This window comes from Mytilus edulis, chromosome 12, assembly GCF_963676685.1.
Source record: "Mytilus edulis chromosome 12, xbMytEdul2.2, whole genome shotgun sequence".
In the NCBI taxonomy this organism is placed as follows: domain Eukaryota; kingdom Metazoa; phylum Mollusca; class Bivalvia; order Mytilida; family Mytilidae; genus Mytilus; species Mytilus edulis.
The window spans coordinates 28,178,469-28,199,167 of NC_092355.1; the positions used below are offsets into that span (position 1 = coordinate 28,178,469).

Here is a 20,699-nt window from a genome sequence, read left to right on the forward strand (position 1 = left end):
TTTTTAGCCATGCCGTTAGCAGTACTATTATTTAAATCATGGCTATAAATAGAATTGTACACACTGTTTATCGGAAAATAAATATAATCTGTAAACGATTTTTATGAAAATTGTATTTCATTTTTGAAATTTCTTTGCAAAGTTTTCGTTTTTTATTTTAAATTCTATTTATTAATTATTTATACTAAAAATAAAACAATTCTCGCACGGGATTGTGATATTTATCTTTGGAAACCAGTTCCACCGGAAGTGGTAAAGCGCGGGAGTTAGCCAAAACAATCGCAAGGCATGGGACCAAAACCAACCCCTTCCAAGCAAGGAAACACGCTCTTCTCTTATTTCAGCAAAAGTCCAAGTATCAATAAGAGTAGTGGATCTGTAAGCGACACAAGCGAAATATTGTCACCGAAGCGATCGCCGAACTTAAAGGACAAAGCCAATGCAAACTCAACACCAAAACAATCGGCTAAGTCATCAAAATCAAATGATGATCTAGCGAAAGGTATAGCTTTCTTTTGTTTAAATAAGTTTATATCATGTCTGACCTATACTCGTCTATTGTTTTAATGTGATATAGCATCAATAGTTTTTATCTTCAACTTGATCAGGTTGGAAACTACAGTAGTTGCGAAAACGTACAGCTCTGCAATGTAAATGGGTTTTCATGTGTAAACGTATTTTTCTTTCATAATCTGTCTCATGACGCTATACCCTGTTAGTTATATTACTGGTAGAGAGGGTTCGGCCTGTGCTTTCGCTCCAGGACCTCTGACTGCAAGCAAAATGAAATTTAAAGTACAACTTTAAAATACCAGTACGAAAGTTTTCCCAATCTAAAGAAATACTGCCCTGACGAGGTTTTTAATATCCAAGTCTGGACATTGAGTCTCAAGCACGAGAAAAACGATCCCGCGAAAAAGTGATCAGACAACTATAGTTATAAATAGTATCTAAAAATAGAAATGAGGGAATTTACGATGACCCATAAACGTTACAGCTATATTGTCCTTTGAATTTTTTTGGCCCGCAAATATCAAAATCATCAAAAGGACATTAAGAGCTACGTTTTCGCAGCTAGTTGGAAACTAATCCGAGATAACTGACGTCCAACGGCTGTTTTGCTGACAAGCTGGGGCCGTTGGACGCCAAAGCTCATCCTATATCAGAAAATGGATATTTGCTTGTCCAATATAGATGCGCTGCTTCGTCACTTCTGGTTGGGATTAACAGCATTGGAATTATATAAATCAGGTATCAATTTTTCATTTTTAGCTCACCCAGGGACTAAACTTAACGCTCGCCCAGTCGCCCAAGGCGACCAGATTTTCGGCTGGGCGAATATATTTATTCAGCACGATCGCCCAGCTGGCGACTGTAAAATTTTGAAGTAAATCCCATTTGTACCCTTTCACCCGTGATATTAACGAAGACTGTTCCCAAAGGGAAACCTGTTTTGTCTTTTCAAAGCGATATAGTAACATCATTGAACATAGAGTATTTCCGAAAACCAGTAGGTTCTTTCTAATAACCTAAACCCAGTCGAACAGCTATGTTTTCAATCCGAAGTCACGATATGTCATATACCTCCTTCAATCAGCATGGTTTTTTTTTAACTTTGCTAAATTTTCTACGATTATGTCATTATTGAATAGTGTTTTCTTTTAAACTGTTCAATAAGCATCGCGAAAGGGATGTTATCTAATTGTCCTGGCAGTCATTATAAGCCTGTGTTAGACGGTAACTTGTCCCTGAATCGCTATTTACAAAAAAATACTTAATGTAAAAACGAAACGCAAAGTCTCGTAAATAAATATCCCAATATTAAGTTTGATATCCAATCTTCAATAAAAACTTATTGCAAAATATATTTTGATCAACACTATTAAAGGATGGCTTGGATTGAGATCGTATTTATTAAAAAAAAAAAACCAGCCATATTGTCTAAAGGAAGTACACCACTAATTAATGGCCCCATTGCTTTCTATGTTAAATTCCTCAATTTCGAGTGGTCACAGCTCTTTTATCTTAAGTTCAAATAAAGTGACAATCATTGCATGTCAAAGCAACACCTTCTGGTGTCCTGTACTGAAAAAATCAACATACCTTACATTGCATATAAGAAAGAACTGGTTCCCGGAACTTCGGATGTACCAAAACAGGTACTTCTGATCTGACAAAAAGGCAAAATGTACCCTCCTTTTTAAATTTCATGCCATTTTTTTATTATTCAAATTTATCAGTCAAAAATTGTTCTACAATGATCACCAGTCATGCAGCTTTCATTTGATACCAAAATTAATAAAATACTCTAAATATTTTGAAAGTTATGTCCATGCGTAGGAACCATTTTGTGTTAAATATATACTACTTTCTGGTATGTGCTTTCTGGCTGGGCCCGAATTAGTGGTGTTACACCTAAAGGTCAACAGGAAGTTGAAAAAATTGACGTGAGACAATTTTGGCAGGAAATAACCTAAAATAAATATTGTCAAATCTTATAATACATTTCTGGTGGCAATAATTTAAATATTAAAAGCTTTATTAAAAAAACTGTTTTGTTTCATACCATGAACATACATTTAAAGAAGAATCAGAGAAATTTGTATTTGAACATAAACAAGACTATATAGCTACTTCCTGTTTTACTTCTTGTATTTATGATCCTCCTTATTAAATGCTTTTAATTTTAACAATTATGGAGAAAACAAGTAACAGTTCTTATAGCTTCTGCAATATATGCAATGTATTGTTGCATCAAAATAATATGATCCTCTCCCATCTCACCGGTTTTATTTATAAAACTCCTTACTTAGGAGCATTAGCACCCTTCTGCCCTGAGATTCAAGCTGGAACACTGTTAGTAAGTATATAAAAAGTTATTTTCAGTTTTATTTCATTTAGTCTTTTTGTATAAAGATTGGTTGGGCTCCTAAAATTTCAACTGGGCCCCTGAAAAAAATATCTTAGGAGCCCAGCTGGCCCCTAGACAAAAACAGTTAAGTTTAGTCCCTGTCACCTGGCCCGAAGGGCCAAGTGAGCTTTTCCAATCGCTTGGCGTCCGTCGTCGTCGTCGTCCTGCGTTGTTAACTTTTACAAAAATCTTCTTCTCTGAAACTACTGGGCCAAATTTAACCAAACTTAGCCAAAATCATCATTGGGGTATCTAGTTTAAAAATGTGTGGCGTGACCCGACCAACCAACCAAGATGGCCGCCATGGCTAAAATAGAACATAGGGGTAAATAGAACATAAGGGTAAAATGCAGTTTTTGGCTTATAACTCAAAAACCAAAGCATTTAGAGCAAATCTGACATGAGGGTAAAATTGTTTATCAGGTCAAGATCTTTCTGCCCTCAAATTTTCAGATGAATCCATCCCGTTGTTGGGTTTCTGCCCCTGAATTGGTAATTTTAGGAAATTTTTGCTGTTTTTGGTTACTATCTTGAATATAATTATAGATAGAGATAAACTGTAAACAGCAATAATGTTCAGCAAAGTTAGATTTACAAATAAGTCAGCTTGACCAAAATGGTCAGTTGACCCCTTTAGGAGTTATTGACCTTTATAGTCAATTTTTAACCATTTTTCGTAAATCTTAGTAATCTTTTACAAAAATCTTCTCCTCTGAAACTACTGGGCCAAATTAATCCAAACATGGCCACAATCATCTTTGGGGTATCTAGTTTAAAGAATGTGTCCGATGAACTGGCCATCCAACCAAGATGGCTGCCATGGCTAAAAATAGAACATAGGGGTAAAATGCAGTTTTTGGCTTATAACTCAGAAACCAAAGCATTGAGAGCAAATCTGACAGGGTAAAATTGTTTATTAGGTCAAGATCTATCTGCCCTGAAATTTTCAGATGAATCCATCCCGTTGTTGGGTTTCTGCCCCTGAATTGGTAATTTTAGGAAATTTTTGCTGTTTTTGGTTACTATCTTGAATATAATTATAGATAGAGATAAACTGTAAACAGCAATAATGTTCAGCAAAGTTAGATTTACAAATAAGTCAGCTTGACCAAAATGGTCAGTTGACCCCTTTAGGAGTTATTGACCTTTATAGTCAATTTTTAACCATTTTTCGTAAATCTTAGTAATCTTTTACAAAAATCTTCTCCTCTGAAACTACTGGGCCAAATTAATCCAAACATGGCCACAATCATCTTTGGGGTATCTAGTTTAAAGAATGTGTCCGATGAACTGGCCATCCAACCAAGATGGCTGCCATGGCTAAAAATAGAACATAGGGGTAAAATGCAGTTTTTGGCTTATAACTCAGAAACCAAAGCATTGAGAGCAAATCTGACAGGGTAAAATTGTTTATTAGGTCAAGATCTATCTGCCCTGAAATTTTCAGATGAATTGGACAATCCGTTGTTGGGTTGCTGCCCCTAAATTGGTAATTTTAAGGAAATTTTACTGTTTTTGGTTATTATCTTGAATATTATTATAGATAGAGATAAACTTACTTTAAACAGCAATAATGTACAGCAAAGTAACATTTACAAATAAGTAAACATGACTGAAATGGTCAATTGACCCCCTAAGGAGTTATTGTCCTTTATAGTCAATTTTTATCAATTTTTATAAAATTTGTAAATTTTTACTAACATTTTCCACTGAAACTACTGGTCAAAGTTCATTATAGATAGAGATAACTGTAAGCAGCACGAATGTTCAGTAAAGTAAGACATACAAACACATCACCATCACCAAAACACAATTTTGTCATGAATCCATCTGTTTCCTTTGTTTAATATTCACATAGACCAAGGTGAGCGACACAGGCTCTTTAGAGCCTCTAGTTTCATTTGGACTTCGAGGAAAGGGAATTTACTGCTTTATTGAAACTTTGAGCTGATTTCTTCTGAAGATGCTTCATTTTAGGAGTATAAAATATAGTTTTGAAGCAATTTTGGTAAAATTTGATGGACATGAATTTACAGATAAAATCGAACAAAGGTTGGGTCTGCCAAATTTTACCGTGTTCGGTGTTAAAATTTATTTAATTCTCTCCTAAAATGAACTTAAACTCTTCTACTTTTGTATTGTTTTTTATACGACCGCAAAATTTGAAAATTTTTTCGTCGTATATTGCTATCACGTTGGCGTCGTCGTCGTCGTCGTCCGAATACTTTTAGTTTTTGCACTCTAACTTTAGTAAAAGTGAATAGAAATCTATGAAATTTTCACACAAGGTTTATGACCACAAAAGGAAGGTTGGGATTGATTTTGGGAGTTTTGGTCCCAACATTTTAGGAATAAGGGGCCAAAAAGGGCCCAAATAAGCATTTTCTTGGTTTTCGCACTATAACTTTAGTTTAAGTGAATAGAAATCTATGAAATTTTGACACAAGGTTTATGACCACAAAAGAAAGGTTGGGATTGATTTTGGGAGTTTTGGTTCCAACAGTTTAGGAATTAGGGGCCAAAAAAGGGCCCAAATAAGCATTATTCTTGGTTTTCGCACAATAACTTTAGTTTAAGTAAATAGAAATCTATGAAATTTAAACACAAGGTTTATGACCATAAAAGGAAGGTTGGTATTGATTTTGGGAGTTTTGGTCCCAACAGTTTAGGAATAAAGGGCCCAAAGGGTCCAAATTAAACTTTGTTTGATTTCATCAAAAATTGAATAATTGGGGTTCTTTGGTATGCCGAATCTATCTGTGTATGTAGATTCTTAATTTTTGGTCCCGTTTTCAAATTGGTCTACATTAAGGTCCAAAGGGTCCAAAATTAAACTTAGTTTGATTTTAACAAAAATTGAATCCTGGGGGTTGTTTGATATGCTGAATTTAGAAATGTACTTAGATTTTTAATTATTGGCCTAGTTTTCAAGTTGGTCCAAATGGGGGTCCAAAATTAAACTTTGTTCATCAAAAATTGAATAAATGGGTTCTTTGATATGCCAAATCTAACTGTGTATGTAGATTCTTAATTTTTGGTCCAGTTTTCAAATTGGTCTACATTAAGGTCCAAAGGGTCCAAAATTAAATTCTTGGGCTTATTTGATATGCTTTATCTAAATATGTACTTTGATTTTTGATTATGGGCCCAGTTTTCAAGTTGGTCCAAATCAGGATTCCATATCAAGTATTATGCAATAGCAAGAAATTTTCAATTGCACAGTATTGCACAATAGCAAGAAATATCTAATTGCACAATATTGTGCAATAGCAATTAATTTTCAATTGGAGTTATCTTTCTTTGTATAGAATAGAAGTTGATAATATATGTTGGAAATTTGCCAGACATGACTATGATGTCATTTTCTATTTTTATTTGCCAATAACTTTATGTAAATAACTTCATTGGAAATTTGCCAATATAAAATGTTGCTGATGAAGTTTTTTTTATTGTTTTATTTAAACAATGTATATTCACTTATACTACCAACCAATCTTTACCATTCAGTGATAACAAGCACTTTATTTTACATTTTAATATTTTATGATGTATTTAAAAGAGTAGTTATTGTTGCAAACTCCATTAGAAATTTGAATTGATATCAGTTTTGGAAAAAGGGAAACGGGGATGTGAAAAAAAGGGGGGGTTTAAATTTTTCTCATTTCAGATTTCATAAATAAAAAGAAAATTTCTTCAAACATTTTTTTGAGAGGATTAATATTCAACAGCATAGTGAATTGCTCAAAGGCAAAAAAAATATTTTAAGTTCATTAGACCACATTCATTCTGTGTCAGAAACCTATGCTGTGTCAACTATTTAATTTTAGATTTAAAAAGTTTGAAGAAGAAATCTTTAATTGATTTGTAAAATCTTGACATTTGTTTTGTGTAAAAAAACAACATGTAATGTCAAAAATTTGATCACAATCCAAATTCAGAGCTGTATCACGCTTGAATGTTTTGTCCATACTTGCCCCAACTGTTCAGGGTTCGACCTCTGCGGTCGTATAAAGCTGCGCCCTGCGGAGCACCTGGTCTCACTTGTTTTTAATGCCTTTTTAATTTGATTATAATATAAAGAAATATCGTATATTCCATTATATCAATAATTATAATTAATATTTAAAGGAAAATATTAAAAAACTTACCAGGGTTGTTTCGAGGAAAGCATATTAGAGTTGTTGTAAATATAATGCTATAGATTTTAGCCTATTTACCTAGAAACAGGGATGATTCCACTATATAGTTTAGCGGCCCCAAAAAAATGTACATGAAAATGAATTCCCAATTCGGGAAAATAAAATAAAAATGATATTTCCGGAAAAGGTTCTGTCGCCGATTAAGGCAACTATAATTTTTCATAGTTTGTTGTCAAAACGTTTTAAAATCCGGATAAGAATGCTGTTTACGATCGCATTTTATTAACAACAATTTAATTATGTCACAGGGCTCACACTACTTCAGAATTATAGGGAGAAGTGACTTCTTTTTTTGAAACTGATAGGGAGAAGTGGTGAGATTTGAAAGAGAAGTGCTCATTCGCGCGGGTGCGCTACAATGTTTGGATTTTACAATAGTATAAAGGGCCATATGTAAATAATGTTCTTTTTATGTTGTTCAATTCATATGAGTAAAAAATTACAATTAAAGTAACATTTGAAATTAAAAGTTGTTTAAGTTTTACTAAGGTTCTTGTGAGAAACTACCAACTAAATATATAGCCCTAAAAAAACAAATTTTATTTTAAAAAATGTAAAGAAATTATATCAATTACAATTTAATTAAAAATTATCTTGTGTATGAAATTCAGTGTTTCTCATAAAAAAATATAAAAGTTATTAAGCTGGGCCATAATATATTGATATTAGTATAATAGTCTCAGAGTTAAGCAACTTTATCAATAGTTTGAAACATTCATAAAAAATATAGGGAATTATATACACCAATTAATTAGATGTAACCAAAAGTCTCTTAATGCGTGTGGGATGTGTAATTTTCCCCTTTGGGATCAATATTCTTCTGTCAGCTGTTCCATCTGTGGGTCCGTAGTAATTATTGTAAAAGTACGGATTTCGGTCATAGCTGGTCCGGTTCAGATCCGTAGTTAAGAAATCGGTCAATGGCGGACTAATGCAAGAAAATTTACAAAAATAAACGATGTTTGACAAGTTATTTGGAAAGGAACATGACGGTTTTAATGCAATAAATGGATTAAACATTTACTGGAGGCAACTTTTATCACGTTTAAATGAAGTAACAAACTTATTTTGCCGCCGAAATTTTGGTTGATGTACGTTTTCGAGGAACAAGCACCGGAACTTGCGAAAATGCATGAAGTGATAAAAAGTTGTATTTTTATCAAATAACCTGATACACACTGCGAAGGCAATGCTTCAACCTCTTTTCTAAAGATAATGAATAGTTTATGTCTGAATTTCTTTAATTATCAGTAAAAAATTGATGTTTCATCAACTTGGTAAAAATTGAAAATGTCCGATGACGGAAGCGACTGAAAGCGACTATCGTCAAGAACAGGGCGACTTGTTTTAGCTTTTGGGGGTCGGGGAAAGCGAAGTGTTGGTCGGGAGGGCGACTTCTTCGCCCAAGTCGCCTGGTAGCGTGAGACCTGTGTCAACATGTGGCAAACAATTTTAGCAGCCGAATTCAATTGATTAATATGTTATGGGAGTATTCGATCTTGTAAAAGCAGATCGCCCAGCAGGTTGAATCTTGATAAAATTGGGTGTCAAAGTAGACCTCGGCAGAGACCAAATTTAAATTTTGATATAACATTGAGGGATAAAGTTTAATGGGCACCGATCTCGTAAAAGCAGATCGCCCACCAGAGAATATGATGAAAACTTGTTTTGTGAAAGAAATTAACTCCTCAAAAGTCGTTGATGATGGACCATTCATGAAATACGATGTCATCATTATGGAACTATTTCAAAAGTTTTGAAGATGATCCAAATAATTTTAAAGATTACTGGTTCAATGCTTTAAATATCTTATCAATTAAGTATATGAACTTTTGTAATTGCTTTTCTGAATTCGACAGTTGACCAGTTCAATTTGAAATCCATTTGAATCAAGGTATATTTATAGAGATGACCTCCTGTTGAAAAAATACCCGATGAATAATTTTTTTCAGTGGTTTATGTTAGCTGAAATATATGGTTTTGTAATAAGCCTAGGTAACTATAGCTAAGATGATTGACTAGTGCATCATGTTCAATGATATTCATGTAATAACAGTAGCCTATCCAGAATTATTCAAAATGTTACAACTTACATGAACATCAGTGTACAGGTTAAACTTAATAATATACATTTTCCGTTTTTACAGGAAAAAAATCCAGTCTATTAAATCAAATATATCCCCCTATTTAGCTAAATGATTCATTTGGATTCTTACAGAATATGAGTTAGGAGATTTGCTATGGTCTAAACTTGAGGGCTATCCATGGTGGCCAAGCTTGGTCTGTAACCATCCGACAGAGAACACCCATGTCAAAGGAGGAAAAAATGCTCAAGTGCATGTACAGTTCTTTGATGACCCTGTGTCAAGGTCATGGGTGAAGGTCAAGTAAGTAATTATTATGACATAGTTAATAAAGTGAAACAGGGTCAAGTTCTGAAGATGGATATTGTATAAAGTTAGTTGTTATAGAAGGTATAAAGTAATGGAATTACACAACCATGCCATTCTCTTCTTCGTACAAAAAATGTGCTGGGATTTAACATGTTTTGTAAAATCTCAACCCCTCAGAAGTTGGTTTCCCTATCTATGTGTCTAGCCAATGTAGAATAACCAAACACACAGCAATATGCACGGTAACACTCAGTTTATCATACTGTCTTAGTCATGTTAGTGGTCTGTTGTTAGTGTGCTTGCTTTAAAGTGATGGTAATTATTTCAACTGACCACTATATCACAGAAGTTCAAGTAAAATGAAAAGGCATTTCCATAATTACAGGCAATTAAAGATATAAAAAAAAGATGTGGGTATGATTGCCAATGAGACAAAAAATTTCCACAAGAGACCAAATGACACAGAAATTTATAGCTATAGGTCTACGTATTGCCTTCAACAATGAGCAAAGCCTATGTCGCATAGTCAGCTATAAAAACCCACCAAATCACAAATATAAAGTAATGGCCTCAATAATGAACAAAAAAATGAACAAAAAACAAATATGTAACACAGACATAAAATGATGCTGTATAAAATTTTCAGTCTGATATCTATAATGAGTTTAATTTAATACATTTTGCCCTTTGTCTTTTAAGAAATGTTCGTCCATACATTGGCTCAGATGACAAGGAATGTCAAAAAGGGGGAACTTTCTTTTCAATGAACATGTTGGTAAGAAAGGCTGGGGACGATGCAGACAAAGCAATGAAAATGAACATGGAAGATCGTCTAAAACTCGTTGTGAATCTTTTGCCATCAGATGATGAGGAGGATGAGATGGATTTTGATCGTAAGTTGCATAAAGACTTTTAAACATTTGAATTTGTGTATTGTTTGTTTGTTGAAATCAGATAGCACTTTTGCCTGTCTTGCGACCTTGGCAATAACATTGCAGCCACCATACCTGCCAACTGTCACTATTTGCGGGGGGTTTCCCCCATGGAGGCTTCAAAATTGAAATTTTTAAAGAGCAGTTTTGTCCACAATTTTAAACAAATAATTAATTTTACAATCAATTGAGGCTTATAAAAGTATGAAGAAGCCAAAAAACAACATTGCAATGTATTTGAAGCCCCCCCCCCCCCCTCCTCCCTTGAAGGTTTTTTAGGAGTATGGCAGCCATCTTGCACGCAAAACCCCCATGGGCATTTTGAAAAGTTGGCAGGTATGAGCCACTTTTTATTGGTGGAGGAAACAGGAGTATCAAAAGAGGCTGACCAACCTTTAGCAAATATCCTTGCATTTTAGGGTTTAAACTATCTACTTCAGAGTTGAAAGGCTAATGACCATTATAAATGAACTACTTTTGCCCTTTTGTTATTCTGATTCTGATTCTGAAAAAGTTGACCAGATTTTTTAAACCCCCATTGAAGCTCATTAAGTGTTACCCTTGGCGGTCTGTTTTTATCTTTTGGTTCAATCAATTTTCGTTGCACAGCTTGAGCAGGGGCATTTGTGTTCTCAGTCACATTCTTATGCAGATGATGAGGTGATGCTTGGTACATTATAATATTATGTTGACTTATTAATTAAAACATAACTTTATATATATATGTAATATAACTTATTATGGACAACAATATTCTCATATCTTTTGTAAAGAACATACTCTTTTTTTCAGCTGACATATTTGATGCAGAAATGGAAGAAGGAGAATCTAACAACAGTAAAGAAAACAAAGATATAGACCAGTCTAAAGTAATTATTATGGATTCATTGTCGTGTGTCACAAATTAATTTTTGTGGAATTATTAGGTCTTCTACAAAATTGACAATAATAAATACATGCAATAAATTCTGAATTTATTGTATCTTTCTTATAGGCTGTTCCAGAAAATACTCTGTCCCCTCCAGGGAAGGCATTTTGTTTTTTGATATTCTGTGGGTGGTTGTATTTGAAAAACCAAAATGGAAAGGGAGTGTTCTATTTGTTTTGAATTTTCTGTGGGCGGTGGATTTTAAAAAAAAAAGTGCCGCCCCTGGGTGGGACATAGTATTTTCTGGAACAACCCTAAATAATCACCATTCATAAAATATTTTCTGACCTCCCACCTCCATAACACTTAGTTCTGTAATAACCGGTGAATACCCTGGCTATAAAAGGATTGACTTTTAAATATTGCTTCATTCTTTCGTCTGATTTCAGACTACACCAAAGAAAACGCCAAAGAAATCTCCACGTAAAGGCAGACGGTCGTCTAGACAACCAAAACCTAAAAGACGAAAAATAATAGAAAGTAAAAATAGTTCTGATGAAGATTCAGGTGGGTGAAGTAAAATTAAAATAGGGACGATTGAAGGAATTCTTATCGATTAGAATTGAGAAGAATGAACAGTTGTGAATTGGTTGTAGTTTAAAAAATATGGATAACAAATTGTGGTTAAATTATTAATGAGACAACTGAAAACCAGAAAGGCATGAAATGTGGATGTAAACCACCATCTGTCCTTCAAAGGAATGCCTGGATTGGTTGAGATTGTAAATGAATAATTGTCAAAATTGGGTTGTTGAAATTAAGAATATTTATATATAATTGTGCAGTTTGCATTGCTTAAGATTGAAATGAATAATTGTGAAGTTTTGATTGGTCGAAATTAAGAATAAAAATAATAAGTTTTTAATTGATTTCCTTTTAATATTTAAAAAAAGTAAAGGAAAATTTAGATTGCTATAAATTAAAAGTAATGAATACAGATGTTGTGAATAACAGATCAAGCATGTAACAGTTAATTGATTAAATTGCTAGTTTACTTGATATTTCAAAATTCTTACTTAGGTTAAAGTCATTCTAATGATTTGAACTAATTTTATCAAATTTGACAGTCTATTCCATTCTAAAAAACTATACAAGATTATTTTTACCATAAAAAAATGCTTGTGCAGAATATGTGAATTTTAATGAATAAATTTTATGTTTGGATTTTACAGGGGATGAATTTAAACCAGGTTCAGACAGTAGCGGTGAAGAAGATGACAGCAGTGGTGTTGATGAGAATGATGTATCAGATATTGACCATGAATCAGAAATAGATTCTCCCATAAAGGTTTGTCATTCTATTTCAACAGCAATGGTTGATGACAAATATCATCTTCATTTATCATCAAGAAACACATACTTCTGTTTAATGAATGCATGATATAAGCCATTAACATATGTACAGCATCTGAAAGCAACAAAATAAGAATACAGCAACACATTTGTTAGTGTTTTTTTTTTTGTTGAAAAATTATCATTGATGACATTGAAGATGCCTTGCATTTATATAATCAGTAATGCTTGAATCTGAACAGTATTTATTATGAACTAGAACACACCTGCAAAATCGTGGGCATTAGAGCATGTGAGATTTTGTGTCTGGAGAATTTCAGTAAAAGATTTCATATCTGGAGAATTTCAGTAAAAGATTTCATATCTGGAGAATTTCAAAAAAGGTATCAAAATTCATAGGTACTTGGAAACAGTTTAAGTCCTCTCTCTCCGTTGTGTCCAAAGTCCGTTATTTTTTTTTCTCTTTGTTAAATTTCATTAATTTCTGTATACTATGAACATACGTATACTATAAATAAAGTGTATTTGCTATAACTATGAATTTCTTCTCCTAGACGATCACTGCTATATTATTTGGATAGTCTCTATGAACGCAATAATTATTGTCCTACCCTCAAGTACTCTTATGAAATTTATGTGCAAGTTTAAAACCAGAAGTCCTGTTTAACTTACATGTAAAAGCGAAATTGCGGACATTTCAAGCTTAGTTGAAAGTATGTTAACTATTTTGGGCTGAATTTAAAAAAAAAATTATGTCTGGAGAAGTTAAGAAATGATATCAAAAGTCATATAGGTACATGGAGACAGGACAATATTTCTAAGCCTTCTTTTTTTTTCAAAGTCTGTTATTATTTTGTTTTTTATTATATTCCATTATTTTCGCGTTTCTGTATACTTTGAACATACGTATCTATATTATAAATATTAAAGTGTATTTAATTTTCTATTGTCTATTAATTCTATAAAGCTTCTTCTCCTTGGCGATCACTGCTATATTATATAGAGAGTCTCTTACGGACGCCATCACAAGTTGGTTGACCGTTATGGAATAACCGTTTCACAAATGATATTGGATATGTTCCTTACATCGTAACTACAATCCCCTTCCCTTTCATGAATGTGACCTACCGAATTAGACTATTTACCGGATTTGTAATCGCATAAGCAACACGATGGGTGCCACATGTGGAGCAGGATCTACTTACCCTTCCGGAGCACCTGAGATCACCCCTAGTTTTGGTGGGGTTGGTGTTGTTTATTCTTTAGTTTTCTATGTTGTGTCATGTGTACTATTGTTTTTCTGTTTGTCTTTTTCATTTTTAGCCATGGCGTTGTCAGTTTGTTTTAGATTTATGAGTTTGACTGTCCCTTTGGTATCTTTCGTCCCTCTTTTGTAGTAGTATATTAATCAAAGTATACATGGAGATGATGCAGAAAAACGTAAAAATAATTGTCCTGTCCCCTTCTGAGTACTTATGAAAATTGTGTGTAAGAAAAAAACGAGGTATAATAGTAGTGGTCCTTACGATGTAAAAACCACGATATGGACAACGTTCTGATTGGCTTATTTATTTATCTTTTTTATCTATGATACGATTGGTTATCATTGTTAAAACCAGTAGTCATGTCTGACTTAAAAGTCGGTTTGATGACGGAAACTCACTGCTGTATTGTATAGATAATCTCTATACATATATTATAATAGTATATAAGTCATAGTATACATGACAGATTAAGGCAAAAATAATTGTCCTTATCCTGTCCGAGAATTTATGAAAAGTATGTGTAAGTTAAAACCGATATAAAAATCAGGCTTAAATTAAAATATTGTTTGTTTGCCCTTTACCGACCGACCCTATAAATTCGTTCCGCCTGAAAATCTTTTATTTGTATTTACCAGCAAGATTTTATTTTATTTCATTTTTTCGTTCCTACCAAAAATCTTATATTTGTATTTCCCGCTCAAAACATTTTTACCGGAATCCTCAGGTTTTATCTTTAACGTATAAGGTCCGGTCCGTTTGGTATCACCTGAGCGTTTGACATGAACACTTGCATTTAAAGTTTCAATGCATTTGTTTGAAATCGATGTTGAACGCTTCCTGAAAGCATGATAAGACTTACGTTACTCTGTACCTTTATACTTAAAGAGCAGGGTTCGTTTACAAAAAAGTTCGTTTGATACAAAATTATCAACGTGTGTACAAACTAATTTGTAAACGGACATTGTGTTCTATGTAGGGATTGCCTTTTGTGATCCGCAGATCAGGATGATTATGTTAACGATGCCAATATATTATTATACCCCCGCTTTAAAAAAGGGGGGGTATACTGTTTTACCTCTGTCTGTCAGTCCGTCCATCCGTCCATCAGTCCGTCCGTCAGTCCGTCAGTCCGTCCGTCAGTCCGTCCGTCAGTCAGTCAGTCCGTCCCATGAAACTTTCGTCACATTTTTCTCAGGAACTACACATCCACCCTTTCTGTAATTTGGTATCAACATTTATATATGTCAGCCACACCGTGTGATGCGTTTTCAGATTCATCACTTGACAACTTCCTGTTTACCGAACACTTGTCTGATTTTACACATGATAGCCAAGTTGAAAATTTTCGTCACATTTTTCTCAGGAACTACAATACAAGGATTTCTGAAATTTGGTTTCAGGATTTATATAAGTCAGCTATACCGTGTGATGCGTTTTCAGATTCATCACTCGACAACTTCCTGTTTACCGAACACTTGTATGATTTTACACATGATAGCCAAGTTGAAAATTTTCGTCACATTTTTCTCAGGAACTACAATACAAGGATTTCTGAAATTTGGTTTCAGGATTTATATAAGTCAGCTATACCGTGTGATGGGTTTTCAGATTCATCACTCGACTACTTCCTGTTTACCGAACACTTGTATAATTTTACACATGATAACCAAGTTAAAAATTTTCGTCACATTTTTCTCAGGAACTACAATACAAGGATTTGGACCATAATTTGCTATTGGGCTCCATTTCCTATAACTATAGAAAAGTGATAAAATTTGAATTACTGTAAGAAAAGTTGTAACTACATCTAAAGATGCCATTATTTTTATTAACATACAAGTGTATGCTACTCTTCCCTAGAAAAAAAATTGAAATATACGAATTTCAAAGATTCTACAACAGTATTTTTGTGTCGTTTCTCGCGTTATTTTTTGCCTCCGAAGAGCATAACGCTGACTGATTTATAGATAATCGTCACCGGCAAATTCGTAACTTTTGCTTTCAAATAACAAAGAACATCGACCAATAAGAATAGTGAAAAGAAAATGCCGAGAACTATAAGTATTTATGTAGCAGATGTAACAGTGGCGTGATTTTTGTGTCCGATTTCGTAACGCAAATTTTAGATGATGTAATCTGCTTTGTTGTAATAGAATTCTTAAAAACAATATGCAAATATGAACTCTCGCGAGATGTTCAAACAGGTAAATTAGAGATGATTTACATTCTTGTTTTGATCTTCGTAATAATTAAGTAAGAAAACGACGTTATCGTTATGCGTTACATTTCACACGAAACAGAAGTCCAGTTATTTATTAAAATTGTTTTTGTCCTTAAGTTCTAATCATTTCCGGTCATACGTGAAACATGTGACTAACATGTGATCACGCCCTTACAGCCGGACATACGATATACTAGTTCTAAACATTGTTTTTGTTTCCAACGGGATGTTAGCAAACATAATCTGTAGACTTGTTTCGACTTGTTTAAAAAAGGAAAATACAATTTTCAAAGAGATTGCGCCGGGGGTCTATTATTATTCCTATGTGCATAATGTTACATACGATCTTGTGTGAAAATAAATGCCCAATGACTTGACAAAATCGATTTCAAATTTGACCGACGTTTAAACACACTACGTTTCCCAATAACGATGTAAAGGGTCCTTGGAAAATTCAATCGAAATTACGTCTCTTATCATGGTGCCGATGTTTGTTGGATTGATTTTGCTTCAGCAGTAAATATTACTGGATATTTTAGGTGAATAAAGATAATTAAATGAAAAATGCATGTTAATATACCGTTACACTAGGAATGTACAAAGTTGGTAACTTTGTCACAATTTTTAATTATTTTTTTTTATTCATGTTCTGCAAACACTTTTCAGAAACGCAATAAACTTGTCAAAGGAAAAGTAAACTTTTACTAGGCATGACTTGAAAGGAAGTACTTTATTGATTTTAGCCCACTAAAGTAGGTTAAAATGTGGAAACCATGTAGATGGTGTACAGGTCACAAATATCACATGGTGCCTATTTTAAAGATTTTAATTCCAAGTTAAAAGTTTTTTTCTTTACTGGATTTAAAGAACTTTACATTGCCAATGATTTGGAATAAATTTTATATAACTGGAATTTCAAAACCAAATATAAATATATTTTTTTGGCCAAAACATCAAGATACAACGATTATGGTATCCTGTATCAATGAAGAAAATATGGAAAATTCTGAATAAATTGTACTAATTGTTTTCAAAACAAGCACATATTTAGGAGTTTTATAATACTGTTACATTTAAGATGGATTTTAAGAAAAAGTATACTGTTTAGATTATTTTAAGCAGATTTTGCAATAAAATAAAACTAAAAAAATGCTTTCGGTTTCTTATGGTTTCCTGTCACGCTTAAAAAAAACTTTAATATAACATTGAAAATAGATTTTAAATATTAACATGAAGCAAGTAACACTAGTAATGGTGTTTATTTATGCCTTTTGAATTATATTGTGCAAAATAAAGAAAATAAAGATTAGTTTCCTGTTTGGTTTACTGTCACGTAAACGGTGAATCAAAATGTATTAATTTTTTCTCGAAAAACTCAATTGTTCCATTCATACTATTCTAACACCAACACAACCCACAAAATAAAAGTTAAAATTTTAGAACTTATAAAAAAGGATACAAAAAGAAACCAAAGGCCGAATACCAAATTATGGTCCATTTCTGAAATTTGGTTTCAGGATTTTTATAAGTCAGCTATACCGTGTGATGCGTTTTCAGATTCATCACTCGACAACTTCCTGTTTACCGAACACTTGCATATTTTTACACTATTAATATTATCCACTTGCGGCGGGGGTATCATCAGTGAGCAGTAGCTCGCAGTTTCACTTGTTTATATCTGAAATGAACCAAAAGTGACAAAACCCTGTAAAGTGGAGAATATCTGGCAGTAAAATCGCCAAGTTTTCCATACAGATCATTTAGAAATGCGATGGAAAATATGTGACAATTGAGTTTTAAGTCTTGTAGCATTTTTATTGGAAACAACATTTAGGCACACACGAAATTTTTAACCCTCTATGGACTTTTCTACTAGTAATGTATGACTTCCTGGACATATCTTACCAGTACAAAGTTCTCTCTTACAGAAAACCTTTAGGTAAGCGTACAAGGTACGTAGTACAGAATGTGAGTGCAAGTTCAAACTCTTCAAAGTTCCAGGTATATAAACGTTGAGGATATGCACCACAGGTCTATATTTTGATATTTGAAAACAAAATAGTAGTGCATATGAATTAGCTTCACATTCTACGTGATATTTTTTTTTCAAAACTAATAGTCCCAGAAAACTTATTTGCAAAAACAAAACGGACCAAAATGACATTCTGCAGATTTTGTATCTATAAAATAAAATATTTTACCTACCTGCCTACCCATGACAAATAATATACCGAGCCAAGTTATTTTAATGGGGAAAAAAATAAAATATTTTACCTACCTACCTACCCTGTTTCAAAAAATAGGGTCGGAAAAGGGCAAACAAACAATATTTTAATTTAGGCCTCACGATATGGACAACGCTCTGATTGGCTTGTTTATTTTTCATTTTTTGTCGAGCCTGCAACTTTTGTTTCAGAAAGCTTGACATAGGGATAGTGATCCGGGGGCGGCTACGGCGGCTACGGCGGCGGCGGTGTTAGCTCACTTCTTAAAAGCTTTATATTTCAGAAGGTGGAAGACCTGGATGCTTCATACTTTGTATATAGATGCTTCATGTTATGAAGTTTCCGTCAGTCACATGTCCAATGTCCTTGACCTCATTTTCATGGTTCAGTGACCACTTGAAAAAAAAGTTCAAATTTTTTGTAATGTTAAATTCTCTCTTATTTTAAGTAATTGGATAACTATATTTGGTATGTGCGTACCTTGCAAGGTCCTCATGTCTGTCAGACAGTTTTCACTTGACCTCGACCTCATTTCATGGATCAGTGATCAAAGTTAAGTTTTGGTGGTCAAGTCCATATCTCAGATACTATAAGCATTAGGGCTAGTATATTCGGTGTATGGAAGGACTGTAAGGTGTACATGTCCAACTGGCAGGTGTCATCTGACCTTGACCTCATTTTCATGGTTCAGTGGTTATAGTTAAATTTTTGTGTTTTGGTCTGTTTTTCTCATACTATATGCAATAGGTCTACTATATTTGTTGTATGGAATGATGGTAAGGTGTTCATGTCTAGCGGGCAGATGTCATCTGACCTTGACCTCATTTTCATGGTTCAGTGGTCAAAGTTAAGTTTCTGAGTTTTGGTCTTTTTATCTAATACTGTATGCCATAGGTCAACTATATTTGGTGTATGGAAATATTTTATGATCTTTTGTCAGTCCCGCAGGTTTTATTTGACGGTGACCTCATTTTCATGGTTCATTGCACAGTGTTAAGTTTTTGTGTTTTGGTCTATTTTTCTTAAACTATAAGTAATGGGTCAACTATATATGTTGTATAGAAGCATTGTTAGCTGTACATGTCTGCCTGGCATGGTTCATCTGACCTTGACCTCATTTTCAAGGTTCATTGGTCTTTGTTTAGTTATCTTGGTTAATGTTAAGTTTATGAGACAGTTGTAATAAAACTAAGCTTTATACTTAGGACTATCAACATAATATCAATGATTAGTATAGAAGGCGAGACATTTCAGCGTGTGCACTCTTGTGTTATCTATCATACAATTGGTTCTCAATGTTGAAAAAGGAAGTCATGTGTGACATGAAAGTTGGTTTGATGACAGAAGCAATATTCGGACGCCTTAATTTTCGTTTTTCTCCCAAAATAACCCAAACTGGATAGTAATAAGAATGGATGACAAATGTAACTATGCATGGTACCTATAGGACACAGGGGCATGATGATTAATTTATTGTGGGTGGAAGAGAAGCGACACACAAAATGAGGTCTTCTTGTTTAATAGTATAGATAAAATAAAATATGGAGTATACCTTTTAAAGAGACAGAAGCCCAACATTTTGCTTACTGGATTGTACATATATACTGTAAGTTCAGATATTAAAGCATGCATTTGTTATTGCAATTTTGTCATTTTATTCATTTAAAGACTAAAATGAGATTTTAATTTTTGTGATGTTGAGAAAAATCGGGTTTAATTCATATATAAAACTTTAAAATACTTAAACTATTGCAATTATAACCCTGTCACATTTTTTGCAATGATAAAAACATCACATTAATTTCTGAAATTGCAGTAGTAGTATTTTAAACCTGTTATCTTGTTACAGAATGATGACAGGAAAAGGAAACGTCCTCCACCTAAACACAAGATCAGTGATAGTGCTTCAAGCTCAACTCCATCTGCTAACAGAAATATATTTACACCAGTTGTTGGAGACAAAACCAAGTCCAGGCTATCAATGTTTTCTGCTAGTGATTCTGTAAGTATGACTTAAACAAACAAAAGGTATTTTACTGCCATCACTTTGTTTTTCCCGAATTTTTCATTGTACTAATGAACTCAAAATCATTCAATTTTTTTTGTCGCATTTGTGAATTTCCGGATCTGCACAGAAATCTACTTCCATTTCAGGTCTTGTTTACATGAGACTTTGAATAAAATGAATATTTATCAGTCTAAGAAAGGAACTAATACAAATTCATTTAAAAAAAAAATGTTTGTTATTAAAAAAACGCTACCTGATGACAGCGTTTCTTTGTTTACATTGAATATGACATTATAGCTTAAATAACGTCACAACTAAAATCCC

The 20,699-nt window shown here is 33.4% G+C and overlaps 1 protein-coding gene across 2 annotated transcripts in view; it reads left to right on the forward strand.

Annotated features, from left to right (window-relative positions):
- Positions 1-229: 229 nt before the first annotated feature.
- Positions 230-20,699, forward strand: part of LOC139498196 (DNA mismatch repair protein Msh6-like) — a 61,303-nt gene continuing 40,833 nt past the window's right edge. Inside the window, exons 1-7 of one of the 2 annotated variants that reach the window (XM_071286547.1) lie at positions 230-502; positions 9,329-9,497; positions 10,203-10,396; positions 11,228-11,304; positions 11,753-11,870; positions 12,536-12,651; positions 20,217-20,369. In XM_071286547.1, coding sequence (XP_071142648.1) covers positions 289-502; positions 9,329-9,497; positions 10,203-10,396; positions 11,228-11,304; positions 11,753-11,870; positions 12,536-12,651; positions 20,217-20,369 — 1,041 coding nt within the window. In that variant the 5' untranslated portion in view covers positions 230-288. The remainder of the gene's footprint in view (positions 503-9,328; positions 9,498-10,202; positions 10,397-11,227; positions 11,305-11,752; positions 11,871-12,535; positions 12,652-20,216; positions 20,370-20,699) is intronic. The other variant, XR_011657844.1, reaches the window with a different exon arrangement.